Below are 16,567 nucleotides of genomic sequence, written 5' to 3'. Positions count from 1 at the left end.
AAAAATCGTAATCAGTTAATAAATAATAAAATTTTAAGAAAAATCAGAAAAAAAATTCTATGTAAATGCTAGGTTGTATGTAGGTACTACTAATAACAAAAATTACTTTTTAGTTAAATATTAGAAAAAAAATATATTGTTAAATTATAATGAAGATTGAAGATGAGATATACATCACAAGCTTACTAATTACAAGAAGCAAATATTTTTATCAATTTTAAATACGAGTTAACTAATAATATATGAAATCGTAGTTATATTATAAAAATATATCTTAGTTTTTAAAATTGAAATATTGCGTATAATGTGACCTTCGAATAATAACACATTTCTTTTTGATGGAGATAAAATGAAGACGCAATATAAATACCTGTTGGCTGTTACTACATAAAAAAATAAACTGGTGGAGACTGTATATATATATATATATATATATATATATATAATATAAATATATTTACGTGTAATTGTTAAAACATATATGTATATAGTAATATTTTACGTTAGAAGTTTTAATTTTAATAAAGTATAACTCCACCATAGAGTACTATACAAATAAAAAAAAACTATTATTAAATAATTTCATTGAGCTCGATCAATATATATTATAAGGTGTCATTTATAGTAAATTATTTAAGATGTGTAATTTTTATTTATTTATTCTACTAAAAATTAAATAGGTAATATTATAATATTATAATAATTTGATAATATTAATTTTTGAAGAAATATTTTGAACGTTTTAAAAATCTAATACACTACTATTAATTTTTAAAAAAAAACAGGTAAATTTTTAATTAAAAAGGTTGAACATCGAAAATTTTTATTTAAAATAAGTATATTTATATTAATTCATACTAATGAGAACAGATTTATAAATTGTTAAAGACTACTGAATTCTGTTAACCTGTTCATTTGATACAATATTTTAAATGTATTAATAAATATTTTCGAGGCAATTGATAGATGAATTACTATAAAATAGATAAGCTGAATAAACTTGAGATGATAAAAACATACAGAAATAGATCAGTTATATGTTTGTTTACACATTCATTTTTGTAATATGTCACACATTAGTCAACATATTTATTGCCAACATTTGGCCCCTTACTATTTTGCTATCTTCGGCATCTACGTTTTAAAGTTTTGTACTATAACATAATGCATTTAGTAAAATAGAATAGAAAAAATAGTTTCTTTACCGTTACCAGTATTTTTGTTTGGAAGAATCATTGATGTCATTTTGAATAAGCAATCAATAGTTCATAAAAAAATGTAAACAAAAATTATTACTGTGTTATAAATAAAGTAAAATGTCCTAAAAAAATATCAAAAATGTTCATGGTTTTAGATTCTTAGAGAAACAAATAGGATATTTTGTATTTATCGAAAATCAAATTAATCAGTTAGAAAAAATGTTAAAAACGTGCATTTAAACCGTTATTTTGCTATATTCTATTCAGGTAAATAGTTATATGTAATAATATTAATTTAAAAACTATATTAGTACAGTAATACTTATTTTGTAAATCAATAAAATATATTTATTATAAAAATATAAAAAATATTTATAAATATAATAGTTTGAACAATAATTCTGGTAATATTAAATATAAATTATCCAATATTTAGAAATTGTTCTTTGAATTTGGTTTTAATTATTATCAAATCAGCAAGGTAAGAAAGTTTTAAAAATCAAATCAATTCAATTATAAAGTATTATAGTTTACTTACATTATTTGTGTAATATTTAAGAACATTTTTTTTTCAGTTACCTATTTCAAGTATTTTCCAACCAACTTTAACAAGTGTTATTGTGACTTTTTGTTTTACACAAACGTTCAGTTCTCGTGTTGTAGTACTTAGCCACTTATGATAGACACCAAGTAACTATATATTATGTACTTATACATGACGTATAAACTGCATCAAATCAGTTGTACCTATTTTAGTTAACATCAACGGTCTTGATAAACGCACCGTAAATTTATTGATTACTTTTTCGTTTAATATCTTTAGTAGTATGAATTATACATCTGGAAATCTTGCTGGCTCGCCATCGATTTTATTTAAAACACGATAAGGAAAAGTTACTTTCCTAACAACCAATGCGCTATTGCAAACATTAAACCGTAGTGGATGTCAAAAACCAAGGTAAATGTACCATTTATCAATATAAATGGGAATTTTCATTTAATAAAACACGTTTCAAAGTCGGAACAAGTATCGAAAATATCACTTTAGTACAATTTGCGCTTTATAATTTTGATTACATAATACACTGACGTAGATTACGCATACTGTATACATACATATATAGAGATAAGAGATATCAAACCGTTTGAAATGTTACCAGTCTTTATGACAATGATTTTGTTTAGACATGATCGCAGACAGGCTCGTGCAAAAATTAGAATATTCACGTTTCGTAAAACGTTCTGTGCTTGCTGATCACCGATGCTATCGGATTGAAGGTTAGGGACAAAATCATATTAAACATCGATTTTCAAAATAAAATTTATTTTTATGAATATAAGATAACAGGGTTCGTTGCAGTGGCGGATTTGATTCTTATTGCCAATATTGTTTGGTATATATCTATATAATACATAGTATACTCTGTATTATTTTTAGGCAAAACATCCAAATTCAAGCTTACCAACTACGCGGTCAGTCAAAAATCACTAGGAGGGATGGTATGGTCCCTATTGTCCCCTTAAACGGCACCATTGGTTCATTGTATATGGGTGCCGGTTTGCTCAACTATTATAATTTTGCAATCGTTTTTAATCGTTAAGTAATTATAATAATAATAATTATTATATTATTAAGTATTATTATTTTCACCAAATGTATGGTATTACGATACATTTTTCCTCTCGTGAAGACAAAAATGATTTCCATCGATGAGCGAGTCGAACACTAGCAAGCGGCCACTCGAAAACCGTTTGCGTTCCTACACAATATAAATATTGTGCCTAATATTATCTGTCGGACGATTCGTGGCAGCGACGCACGACACAATCGACCCGAAACGAGTAATGAGTGTGTGTGTAAATAGTGTGTTCGCGTCGCGACGACGGTTCAAGCGATAACAAACGGTGCGTCGGATTCGTATCGCGCGTGTGCGTGCGCGTGCCCAAGACGGCTACACGAGGCATCCCTTGCTTGACACGCACACACACACACACAGATGCACCAACACAAAATGCGTCATCACGTCGAGAAGTAAAGAAAAATGTCGTCGTCAGTCCGAAAAACCGCGATTCCGCTGTCCGTTTCCCCACCGTCATCACCAGGTGCGTGCAATTCATTTCATAAATCTTTCCTATTATAATACGAACAACGCTACACGGGCACAATCACGGTGTTTCCGGTATGTGACACGGGCGGCACACACAAGACATCCGTTAAAACCGATCGCAATCCACGGCGCCGCACCGTGCGCGCGTACTCGGTCGTCGCCGCCCGATTTCCTTCCCCCCGCCGTCGTTTCCTCGTTAGCCGGCTGACGGACGGTCGCGCGCGCGCAGGACGTACCGTCTCCGACCGGTGCCTTGCGGCTTCTCCACCGACACCGACCGACCAGCCGGCCGGCCACTCGAGGGTCACGGCGTCCGGCTCACGGGTGCGCGTAAAATTCCCATTTGATAGGGCATACAGAATATTAATAAAAAAAAAAAAAAAAAAAAGGTAAATAAATAAATACACGTCGTCCCACCGCTGCGCTCGCGAGAAATCCGTTCGCGATACGTGTGGTGTGCGGTGCGACGGTAGTTATGGTGGCGGTGGTGGTAAGCAACGGCGAACGCGACGACGATGAAAACAACAACAACGCGGAGCGCACCAGCAGCAGCGCCACGGACACGCACCGCGTGTAAACACAGAACGCTACCACCGCGCCGTCGTCTCCGGCAGCAGAAGCAGCAGCAGCAACAGCAGCATGCCGGAGGTGCTGCGCTGTAATAATATAACTTCGGTACGTTTAGTGTATCGGAATTGCCCCGGTGTGCACACGCGAACAGCAAGGCGGCGGCGCAGACATACCCGCGTGCGTACACACGAACATACACATACACACACACACATACGCGCGGGCGCGCGCGCGCGCGCGGGCACACACACATTCACACACATATACGCATACACACATACACCAGACCGTATAAACGCGTGCGCGCACGCTCAAACACACACACACACGCGCGGGAGCGCGCGCACGTAAACATCATATACTCTTGTACACGTTCATGATATATCAGTGGCTCTATCGCAAGTAGGTGGTAAACATTACGCGTTGTTTTGTTTTTGCTCTTTCAGTTTTTCATTTTTGTGTTTTACTTTCCGTTAATTTCATGTATTAACTACCGGTATTTTTTCCGATTTATTTTTCTTTTGTACATCCGACTTTTAATTTTTATAACTTTATATCACAAATAGGTACGTATGATTATGTTACATTAATAATGTTCTTGTTTGTTTATCGATCATTATAATGAATTATGATTATTATTACTCGGTCGACTGCTCTATACATATGTACCTAATAAACAGCGAATGGTACCCCGTACGCGTGTACATAATATTATAATTTATACGTTTATTGGTTTATTATTAGTTATTGTTATGTAGTTCTACGTTACATCTATATTTAGTAGTAAACAAAAATATACCTGTGTAGGTATGTGTGTACGTGTGCATGATGAATATAATGTCGATGACCGATCGTACTTCACGGTTTTCTATCTTTTTTATCTACAATTCAGTAAAAAATAAAAATAATAATATCATGTATCCGTTTTGTCACTTTTCGAATATTGATCTCGTCGCCGTGTCTGGTGCGCGCTGCGACCGTAATGGAACGCACGCGTTTCGGCAACGGCATATGTTTTGGCGCCAATTTATTAAAAACACTCGCAATGTACTCCTCGATGACATTTTTTAATCAAAACCAATCTATCCAATACGTAATTGTTGATACTACGATATTATTTTGTTCGTTTTTCTTTTTTTTTCTCATCTTTTCTACAGGTTTCTCTCTCGTCCTGGAGCAATAAATGCCGCGTAGGTAAATTATTTTAATTCCTGTTTACTGCTGGCCGTTTCATATTACGTTTCTGATATTAAAAAAAAAAATTTTTAAATATTTTTTTTTTCCTTTGGAAGTAAATCATTTTCAATTTTCGAGGGCCATTCATTCGGGTCGTAAATCTGTTTATAATGCACTTCTTTGCACATAGTGTATGCAAATAGTTGCGATTATCATATAAATGTATATTTTGTTGGCGTACCATCCGATGATATGTTTAAAAAATAATTTATGCGATGATAATCTGATGAAAATGCACTTTAAATTATAATTATGCATTGATGTATTCGAATTATGTATTTGACATATTTGTTACCATGTCAATATTAAAAATGTAAGACATTATCTTCAATCATATAAATTTTTTATTTTTGAAATTCTCACTAGATGTTTCAGTTATAGTGAAATGTTCTGTATATTAAAAGAATTCCTTTCGAACTACCTATTTTTTTATTTATTATTTAATTATTTATATAATTTTCATTAATTTAATTATAATATTTTAAAAATAAACATTATAATAAAATTATAACTTAGGGTATATTAATAACTATAAAATATTAAAATCTATCTTATCTACTCTGCTGTATATTGTATAGTTATACAGTATGAATGCATTATGATAAATATTACAGTAATTTATATTTTAATAAAGTCTTAAATAATATTATAATAAGATAATATAATTATATGAGTTCCCACGATTATTATAACAAAATCACTATTTCACAGTTGTTAAAGTAAAAACAAGATAAGGTTGATGTTTGTTGATTACAATAAAAGTTTTATATAATATTCACATATTGACAAAAAGCAATTACAATAATGGGTTATAAATTAATAATATAATATATATATATGTATATTATGAAATTTCATTATATACATGTCTGTTGTAGTGGTTTGGTCTACATATTTTGTACTTATTTAGTTGATACTTTTTAACCGTTATCTTTTTATTGTTAGTTTTTTTAAAAGCTATTGCCACTGAATTTCAGATTAGGGTAGAATTTATAAGCTTACTTTATTGGGTCAACCATAATTTTATTTCATAATTAGAATAATTGTACCTGTTATATATTATCTCAATAATATTTCTAAATATTCTTAAATTATATACAAATCGGAACGGATAATTTATGAAATGATTACAGTATTTGACAAGAAAAATAATATTTTAATATTTATACAATTTATTACGTCTTAATAAACTATGCAAGTTATTCAGGATTTTAACTCTTTCGGAGTATTTATAATACATTGAATTATAATGAATAAATCTGGCAACGATACCGTCAGCTGTAAGATTCTGTTTTTTGTTTTTTAACAAAATCATAAAAATTGCAATTCACAGATTTTACAAAATTTACAGATTTTCATGACACTGGTGGGCGGTTTTTTATATTTTAAAAATCATGATCAGCCAAAATGTTCGGAAAATTGAGTATAACAAATCTTTTGTCAAATATTTGATTATTGAATATTTTGAATATATTTTTCGAAAAGAAAAAATTGTTTTCAACAAAATACTTTACAATTTTGAAATAACAAATTATTTTAAATTATTTAATTTATTATTTAACTATAATAGTGAATAGATACAATACATATTATATTTTCATTATACCATAGTTGTAGTATACTGATTATTTGCTATCAAATGTTATGAACGTTTTTTACGTGTACCTAGGCAGGAGTTGAAATTAGTGCCATTTTTATAGTATATCTTGATTAAAACTGTTTTATTTTCGGGTATGGTCGAATTGCACTTCTTTAAGTCGAATTGCACTTGGGTTTAAAAAAGGTTATGGTCGAACTGCACTCGGGTAAAAAGCAGGTAGTGGTCGAACTGCACTTGACTCAAAAAAGTATTTCAATAAAATTATCATGCATTTAAAGGGGTTTGATTTACTTTATTTAGTTACATTTAGTATCACTTAGTAATCATTGGCATGGTTAAAAATGATTGTTTTATATATCATATTATTTTAATTATATATATTTACATTATAATTGTTATATTATACATTATATACATTATATATTATACATATTATTATTATACATTTTTTTTTTAATCGTCAAATTTAACTATCGTCCTTATTATAATTCTTTTTTTGTCATTTTGATAATTTTTTTGTAGTCATGACTAATTGTATTCAAAAATTCTACCATGGTAATACGCATCTGAGTATATAAGTCAATATATTTTTGAATATTATTTATTTTTTTTCTGGTACCGTGTTAACGATTTTTAATTGTGTTAAAACATCAATAAATACAAATATATTTGGATGTGGTGATAAAAATGATTTATTGAACTTCGCGTGGAAAGACTCACATGCATTAGTAGTTCTTTGACTAGAAATCTTATCTTAAGCCTAAATATGAGGCGGTAAAAGTCCTTCGTCAGAAATATAATTATTAACTAAATAATCATTAAATTTTTTAACAGTGTGATTTTCTGGGATAGTTGACATAAAATCATCTGTATAAGATTCGCCAACTTCAACTACATTTAAAAAACTTAAACCAAATATATTACGAAGCCATTTTCCAATTTCTGTTTCAGATTTGTAATCAATTGAAAGTCCTAAATTTTGTATTTTACAATACCATGATTGTGATAAATGGAATCTACAACCTATTATTTTATATAAAGGAAACATTTCATTGATCGCATTATGGATTGCTTGTTCAAAATCTGCTAAAAATAAATTTAGCATAAATATTAAACCATTTTCATTGCACTTTTCAGTAATTATTTTAAACACATTGGGAATAATAATATTATCTGTGTTATCTAAATGGCACGAACTAACATATAATGCTATTAAATAAGTACAACGTTCTTTAATAGAAAGATTCCTAATATTTTTAAAGCGTTTTCCATTTTAAAACTTTTTTTGAACGAGTGCAATTCAATCACTACCTGATTTTTACTCGAGTGCGGTTCGACCATTACCTTTTATCAATCCAAGTGCAATTCGACCATTTATTTGTAGGTAATAAGTGCAATTCGACTATTCCGCTATTTTCAACCAGTTTATTTATTATTTTCCCGTGTTTTTCGAATATAAAAATAAAAATTTGATAAATCGTTAAAAGTAAGATCTCAATTTAAGTCTGGTTATAGCTAAGACTAATGATTTTAAGAAAATCGTGGTTATGTTGAAAAGAAAAAGACTTTAAAATTGTTTAAATTACGCATATATTTTTTAAATTCAGTATACACTAAATAAATTATTTGAGGAGTTCATGATATTGCCTATTTTAGTCTGGAAATCTTGTTAATAAATTGAATGAAAAATAAATATACTTAAAGGAAGAAAAAAGCTATCTACATTTTAAGCTCATCTATTTTATATCATTTGAAAAAATGCCATAAATTTGTTTTTATGTATAAAAGGTTTATTTATGTTCAAGAATATTTGCAAAAGCTCTTATATAAATAAAAAAAACCAATCAAACTCGAGAAGAACATTTTTTTGTATTTATCATAAAATAACGATAATTTTAAAATGTTTTAATTATAAACGATTATTTACCTATTAGCATATTTTATTATTTATATGTTAGCTACTTAGATTAAGATTATTAGTGATATCTGAAACTAGTTCATTATATTATTGTTTAATAACATAATGCATCAATCTATAGCATAATTATCAACATCATAGTAATTTAATCTTTTTTAGTATATTGATAATTAAAATATTATCTTCTTTTAGTTTGTTTGTTTGCCTATTGATAATTTTACCTAATCATTCAGTGTCAGCAATTGATTGTAAGGGTATTTTATCTATTATAATATTTTTAATTTTGTATTTTTTATAAGCCTATATTATAGGTACTAAATTAATTACTACATTACAAGTTAAAATAATATTTTAAATATTCTTATTTTACGATTTACTTAAATTGTCTATTTAACTTAAATAAAGAATAAAGATAATTTCAATGTTTTAAACGTAATTAATATATAATTTAAAATAAAATAATATTTATTATATGTTAAAAATGTATAACTAAAGAGATCAATTAAATATCTCACTATGAATAATAAATCCATTTTATTTATGTTGTTATTTTAAAATAGTAAGTTTTCATTTTAATATTTGAAATTAAAACTATAATTTTTTTATTACAATTAATTGTTCAGATAAAATATTTTACAATATATTACTAGCCATATAATATAATTATAATTCGTTTGGAATTTTACAGAAGGACATAACTAAAATGTATTATATTATTTATTATTATTTGAATAATGTTGTTATATATGTTATATGTTAAGTGATATTTTTATTCATGTGTGGAAATATTTGATAGGTTTTCAAATAAAGTGTCATAAGTTAAAGTATAGATGGCTACTTAGATGAGCAGATCATTTAAGTAAAAATATGGAATTAAATAAAATAGCAAATAAAATATATTTACAAATAAACTCAATAATAACTTAATATTTAACATTTATTTTTCTTAATCAGATACCAAAAAGATTTATGACTCGTGGTTTCATTTGTATCTACTTGCATATTGTAATTAATTTTAAATCACACTTATGTGACACACGCGGTGTGCATGTGTGTGTGTGTGTGTGTGTGTGTGTATGTGTCTGCGAAATGTCAAATTTAGGCGCGATACACGAGTGTGTATTTATGTTTACTACACGTATTATATGTTTAAATAACTGTTTACTATTGATAACTTTGTGGGACAATTGTTTAATTTTTTAATTTTTATCATGTTACATAATAATTCTTAAACTTTGTATTTACATAGTGTTATGAAAAGCAGTGTAGGCAGTAGATATTTTACATTTTTTTTTTAATTATTTAAAAACTATATGTAAATAAATTAGCCTAGTATTTTATGAGTTATTGTGATTTTATTTTGTTATTATTTTTTATGTACATGATAATTCATTCAACTTGAGTTTAAGGAATTCCAAACGTCCTCGAGCTCTTTTCATAATAATATGCCAGTTAATTTATCTTATATACTGCAGTTTACTTCGTATATAATTCAAGACTGGCTTTTGTTCTCAAAGAATTAGTCGCGGTATTCGTAAAATTCCAAGTATTTCATCTAATAAAAGTTCAATCGTCTATAGATTATATATCAGTGAAATAATATCAATAAAATCTATAAATTTTATAGAAAAATAGCATTCCTAAAATATTTAAACATGGGGTCTGATATAGAGATGTTTTACTGTACTACACGATAAAACCAGTAGCGTACTTTGAAAAGGGTGGCAACTAGGGCATTTGCCCTAATCTAGTATTAACTTTAACTTAAAGTTGGCAAATTTAAAAAATATTAAAAAACTTCGAAAGGCTAATTTTATCAACAAATATTAACTGTGAGTCAATTAACCATAATCTCCTCCCTAGACCCGCTTCTAAAGCTATGGTATAATATTCAAAATCATACCTTTTAAAATATTTATGGTAAAAATAATGATGTTTGTATAATTTAAGTGTATAATACAGAAAAGTAATCTTGACGTTCAATCCGCTATTATTCATAGGTATTAAAAAAAAAAAAAAACTGAGATTTAGGTATATGTTATTACTTTTTACCCTCAAATATTTGGTTAATGTTCTGTAATTATTTTTCAAATTATACAATCAAACTGTTTGGGAATGCTACAATTAAAAGAAAATTAAAGTAATATAATATGGTATCAAAATACACTTGATAAGGTTCATTATAAACGTTATACTTATGTATAGAATTTATAAATATGAACATTTTTGTATCATTAATTTATCTAATATTAATTTTATAAACAAAAACAGTTAAGTGTATTGCTGCTAAAACTTTAGTCTTAGGTCAATGAATCAATACATTTTTAAATTATATTATATTTATTCCTATTCTAAAATTGTATCATATCATAGGTATATCGTGTAATACATCTGAGATCGTTGTGAATAATATACCAGTTGTAACATTGTAAATTAAATATGAATACATCTACTGAAGAATAAATTAAGGTTAAATTACTATATTTATTACTTTAATTTATTATTTAAAAACATTTTGTTTAATATATATATACGAAAATATACCAGAACACAAGAACGTATTTAATGAAAATATATGTAATAAGTTTTTGATTTTTTAAACGTTTATAGAAAAATGTATATTTTTAAAAAACTAAATATTTTTATTAAAAATTGAATATGCGTTATGTACCACTAAGTATAATTACATAAAAATATATTTATATTACATTTTACATTGATGTATTATCTTTGTAAATACTTTTTTGGGTCTGTAAAAAATCTCATGTTAAGTTGTTTTATGCAGCTCTTAAATGAATAAATAAACATGGTTGAATTATAAGGTATTAAAATGTGAATTTCTGAATATTTGTTGAGAATTATGCATAAGTGTATAATGATGATATATAAACATTTAAAATATTGAGTGCAATATTTGTTGTGACGTAAGAATTTAAAATAATTTAGTACCTATTTTGGGGTGAACGAAGTTCAAGATGAGTTTTTTAACATATATATGGTATATGTATGTCTGAATGTAATAATGTTAAAGTTTAAGTGGTACTACACTGTTTATTATTGTCATATTATTTATTATTGATTTAATTAAAAAAAAAATAAACAAGTACAATAATATATAGGTACTCATAAGACATATTTTTTTTTTTTTTTTTAGAATATTATATTTATATTGTAATCGATATCTGTAAGAAAAATGTGTTTCTATATAACTACATAAGAAAACCAGCATGATTGCGTTATTACATTAACATATTTATAAAATAATTCCCCCATGGAATTTCTTGTCAAATGAAATTAAGTATTAATTTATTATTTAATGGATTTGGTGTCTACGGTTACTTAAATTATGTAAGGAATAACTTGATATTTAATATCAAGTCAGATTAAATAACTCTTATACCTGGATATGTATCGGACACATGCATAATGGTCTTTATTATGTATATTTTAAAATGATAAAATATTTATAAAAAAATATTGATAATTATTATTTAATGCTAATAATAAGGGAATCGATTAATTTTTGAATCAGTTCTTGTTTTATTGGAGTTCTTATCATAAATGTATATTTTCTCTGATTTATTAAATTTTTATGTTTATAAAAATTTATAAACATAACAATAATGAAAATAGATTTATTTTATAATGTAGATCATATCTTATGAGAATTTAATGTTGTATAATTAAATTTTACATTGTTTTCCTTAATTTTCTAAAAATTCTTTATTTTTTTCCATTTTGAACTGACGTGATGGATTATTTGTTATTAAATCGTGTATCGAAATTTTATGTTATTCATATTTTTTTTATTTTAATTTACCTAGCAAATGATTCACATATTTTAATAATTTTAATACTTTGGCAAACTCTGAATTGTTGTAATTACAATAATTAGGACTACTAGAATATAAGTGTATTTGAGAAAGCTAAGTAATTAACGTGCTGTGAAGGAATAAATACATATTTGTTGGATATTAAAGTTGTTATGTTTAATAATTTCTTATAGCATTTATAGGATATTAACCCCTTTTTTCTTGTTTTATATGTTTACGAAAGAATATTAATTTTATAAAACATATACATATAAATTATACCAATTTTCTCATGAAGCAATTTTTTAATACTTATTTGACTACATGTATTTATTTCGAATTGCAATTCGCTTTTAAAATTACGCTTTTTTTGATATAATATGCGTTTTCATAACTATTATTAATGCATTATCTATATCTATTATTATCTAGTATAAGACTGAGAGTCAGTATAAATATATTTTATATTTATTAGCTCAAATGTTAATAATATGGGATTGTATAATATTTATTTAAGAAAATGCTTGTATTGCAAATTTTAAATTGCATCGAGAAATATTAAATAGCAATGTAATTAAATTATGTGAATACTTGCAATTAACTAGTATGTAAATATTATATATTATTTGACAATATATAAATAAGCTTAACTACAGTTATTAATTTGTTTAGTGATTTTATAGTATTATTAATTTGTTTATTGAATTAAATAAATTTTTACCTAGAAAACTAAAATATTTTAACAAGTAACAATTAAATAAGATATATTTTTAATGAATCTCTTTGTATACAAAACGATTATTTTTATAATATCTATGAATTAACTTAATTTTAGTATTTATAAATAACATTTGATATTAAAATAAGTTCATTGCAACTTATAGCAATACAATGATAAACCGATATAATTAAAAAGTTACAAGTTGAATCTCTTTTTTTATCTTAATGTAATAAAATAGTTATTTTTTTTAATAAATATAGTGGTGTACATTCGTCACTACCACAGAATAAAATTTATTATTATCTCTGTGCGTAAGAAGGTCACTCGAATTAAATAAAAGCTGTTGTCAAATCTTGTAATATTCTCATAAATATTCACTTTTTCTATTGGTGTGAAACATTAAAACATTTCGTGAATATATATAATTAATTCTTAATTATTTTAAATTCGCATTGAACAATTTTATTCATTTTATCATTTATATTTTATGATATTTCAGTAATGACGGGAAGACGAATCGTGGTATTGGCCAGGCATGGCGAAAGTGAATGGTCTAAAAACAATATTTTCTGTGGATGGTACGATTCACTATTATCTGATCGAGGTAATACAAATAAACAGTTCATATGAATTATCATTTAAATGTATTGCAATAACTATTAATTAAACAAATATGAAAATTATAAATTGATTATAATTCTGAAAAGATTATAGAAAATAACAAATAATTATTGTTAATTATATAACTCGATAATTTATTATAATACGACTTATATTTTCCTGCTTTCGTCTTAACTTTCAATTAAATTTTTTATGTAAAACATATGATATATTTAGAAAAATTTATTACAATTATTGTAATTTATAAATTCTCTAAGATCGTGATCGATAACGACAATAACTAATATATGTCTAAATTTACTACAGTGGGTTTTTTGGAACATATCCATAATGTATTTTTTATTGAGTAAATATAATGTGTGCAGTGGGAGGTAAATTTAAAACTGAATGAAGCGTACATGTAAAAATATTTTTCTTGCTTCAACAATACTTAACAACCATAAACTTATTACATAAATTATAATACAGTTTTTTCTTCTATATTATAGGTACGAATGAAGCTTTAGAATGTGCTGAATTATTAAAACAATCAAACTATGAGTTTGATAGAGCTTACACATCTTTGTTGACTAGAGCCCACCAAACACTTAACATAATCACTGAACACATTGGTCAGTCAAGTCTACCGGTAGAGGAATCGTGGAGGTTAAACGAGCGACATTATGGAGCTTTGACAGGATACAATAAAGCTGAATTGGCTACAAAATATGGCGAAAAACAGGTATAAATTTATAATATATACTTGGTTATCATAATACTTAAATTAAGCTTAGTTTCAGTTGATGTGATTTTTACATGATAAAATATGACTAATTATACAGTTTTATGAAAGCAAAGTGGAAAAATTTATTAATTTGTCTATTATTTGGTTGTTAAAATATAGTAACTAATACAATATTACGAGCTCATGTTTGCAAAATACTATGAATTAATTATTTTATTTATCAAGCGAAGTTAGTAATGTATTCAACATAGGCATAAACTGTGGGGGGGGGCAATTACCCCCCCTAGAAAAAATTAGGAGGGTCAGTGCCCCCTCTGGTATTTTACTTACCTTGTTTTAAAATAAGTACAAAACAGCTGGTTATAGCTATTACTATAACATTTTTTTTTTTAAATCTTAAATTTTCGCTTATCAAACATCATGTTAGAAAATTAATAATTTTATATAATAATATATAGGGATTAAAACGGTATTTAGCCTCAGATACCTTTTTTGTTAGATATGTAATTATATTTTTGCCCCCCCCCCCCCAATAAATTTCAAAGTTACGCTTATGTTATTCAACGTTCATTTTACACTGATTTTTTTCCCGAGATTAATGTTTGAGTATTAATTAAGCAACTTGCATTAAATGTCTTATATAATAGGTATCTTTTAATATCAACGATTGGACTATTTGGACCAAGTTAGTTCATTTATAGGTATTCTAAGAGGACGTCACACCCACATGTGTTGTCTCCGCCTGACTACGTTCAACATAGCAAATTTGCGTTCAGTGATTCAAATGTAGTAAAGTTAGCTTTAATATTAGAGTAAACTGACCTATAATCAAACTTTAAGGGAAGAATTTGCGTATGTAAAATATAAAAAAACATCATATCTCGCTAAAAAATTAAAATATCGGAAAAAACCAACCAACGAAACACAGATAATGTTCTTCCTTTAAAGTTTGATTATAGGTCAGTTTACCCTAATTTTAAAGCTAACATCACTACATTTGAATCACTGAACGCCAATTTGCTATGTTGTACGTATGTCAGACAGAGATAATACATGCGGGTGTGACGTCCTCTTAATAGTTTTTCCATTATTAATATAAATAGAAACTTTAGTTATAATTTTATTGATATTTATTTAATTGAATAAAAATGTATGATGATTTTAATGTTATTACTTCGTATGTAGTATTTGAATTTGTATTATAGTTATGAACTTATGTATCAAATATTCAAATGGTATGAATACAAATTATTATTTCATTTTTAAATATAACAAAGACATTTCAAAATATACATATATAATCTGTATTAGATTTAAAGTCACACAGTAATATACTTGTATTAAATTAACTAGGTACAAATTTGGAGACGAAGTTTTGATGTCCTTCCACCACCAATGGAAGCTACCCATAAATATTATCGAGCCATTTGGCGTAACCCCAAAATCGTGGCTCAATCATACACTTCAAATGAAAAATTTCCTTCTACTGAGTCACTTAAAGAAACCATGGAGAGAGTAATACCTTATTGGGACAATACTATTGTACCGAATATACAACGAGGACAAAGGATTTTGATTGTGGCTCATGGTACCGTATTACGAAGTCTCATCAAGTATTTAGATAGTCAGTATTGTATTTTATTTTTATTCCAATAATAAGATTTGTAATTATAATTTAATGTTTTTTTTTTTTTTTTTACCATAGATGTATCTGACAATGATATTTGCTCAATAAACATTCCTTCGGGTATTCCATTCGTTTATGAATTTGATGATGACATGAAAGTCATATCTTCGAGGACTTTTTTGGGTGATAAAAAACGAATAGAAGAAGGAATAGCCAGAGCTGCCTCTATCGGTTCTCATTAAGCTGCCGATTTTAAGTTAATTTTAAAAAATTTTAATTTTTTTTTTGTCTGGATATTCAGATATTTGCTTATTATGTTTTATGTAATTTTATAAATTAATTTTTAAATATATAATTAATGATGAAATATTCTTTTTTTAAATTAATATATTATCAATAATTTAATGATAAATATTTTTTGTGAGTTATTG

General features: G+C 26.6%; 1 protein-coding gene across 3 annotated transcripts; it reads left to right on the top strand.

Moving 5' to 3' along the window:
• Positions 1-3,069: 3,069 nt before the first annotated feature.
• Positions 3,070-16,452, top strand: LOC112686874 (2,3-bisphosphoglycerate-dependent phosphoglycerate mutase-like). 3 transcript variants are annotated; one of them, XM_025559334.1, is made up of 5 exons: positions 3,070-3,302; positions 13,664-13,768; positions 14,274-14,506; positions 15,863-16,133; positions 16,215-16,452. In XM_025559334.1, exons 1-5 carry the CDS (start codon positions 3,242-3,244, stop codon positions 16,376-16,378), a joined length of 834 nt encoding a protein of 277 aa, XP_025415119.1. In that variant the 5' UTR covers positions 3,070-3,241; the 3' UTR covers positions 16,379-16,452. The 3 variants fall into 3 exon arrangements, with proteins under 3 accessions (XP_025415119.1, XP_025415121.1, XP_025415120.1); XM_025559336.1 differs by lacking the exon at positions 3,070-3,302 and adding an exon at positions 3,613-3,982 and having other exon boundaries at positions 16,215-16,451; XM_025559335.1 differs by lacking the exon at positions 3,070-3,302 and adding an exon at positions 4,012-4,443 and having other exon boundaries at positions 16,215-16,451.
• Positions 16,453-16,567: the final 115 nt, after the last annotated feature.

The sequence above is a fragment of the Sipha flava genome, unplaced genomic scaffold, assembly GCF_003268045.1.
Source record: "Sipha flava isolate LNK unplaced genomic scaffold, YSA_version1 327_pilon_pilon, whole genome shotgun sequence".
Taxonomy (NCBI): Eukaryota; Metazoa; Arthropoda; class Insecta; order Hemiptera; family Aphididae; genus Sipha; species Sipha flava.
This window is presented reverse-complemented; position numbering and strand designations above follow the sequence as displayed.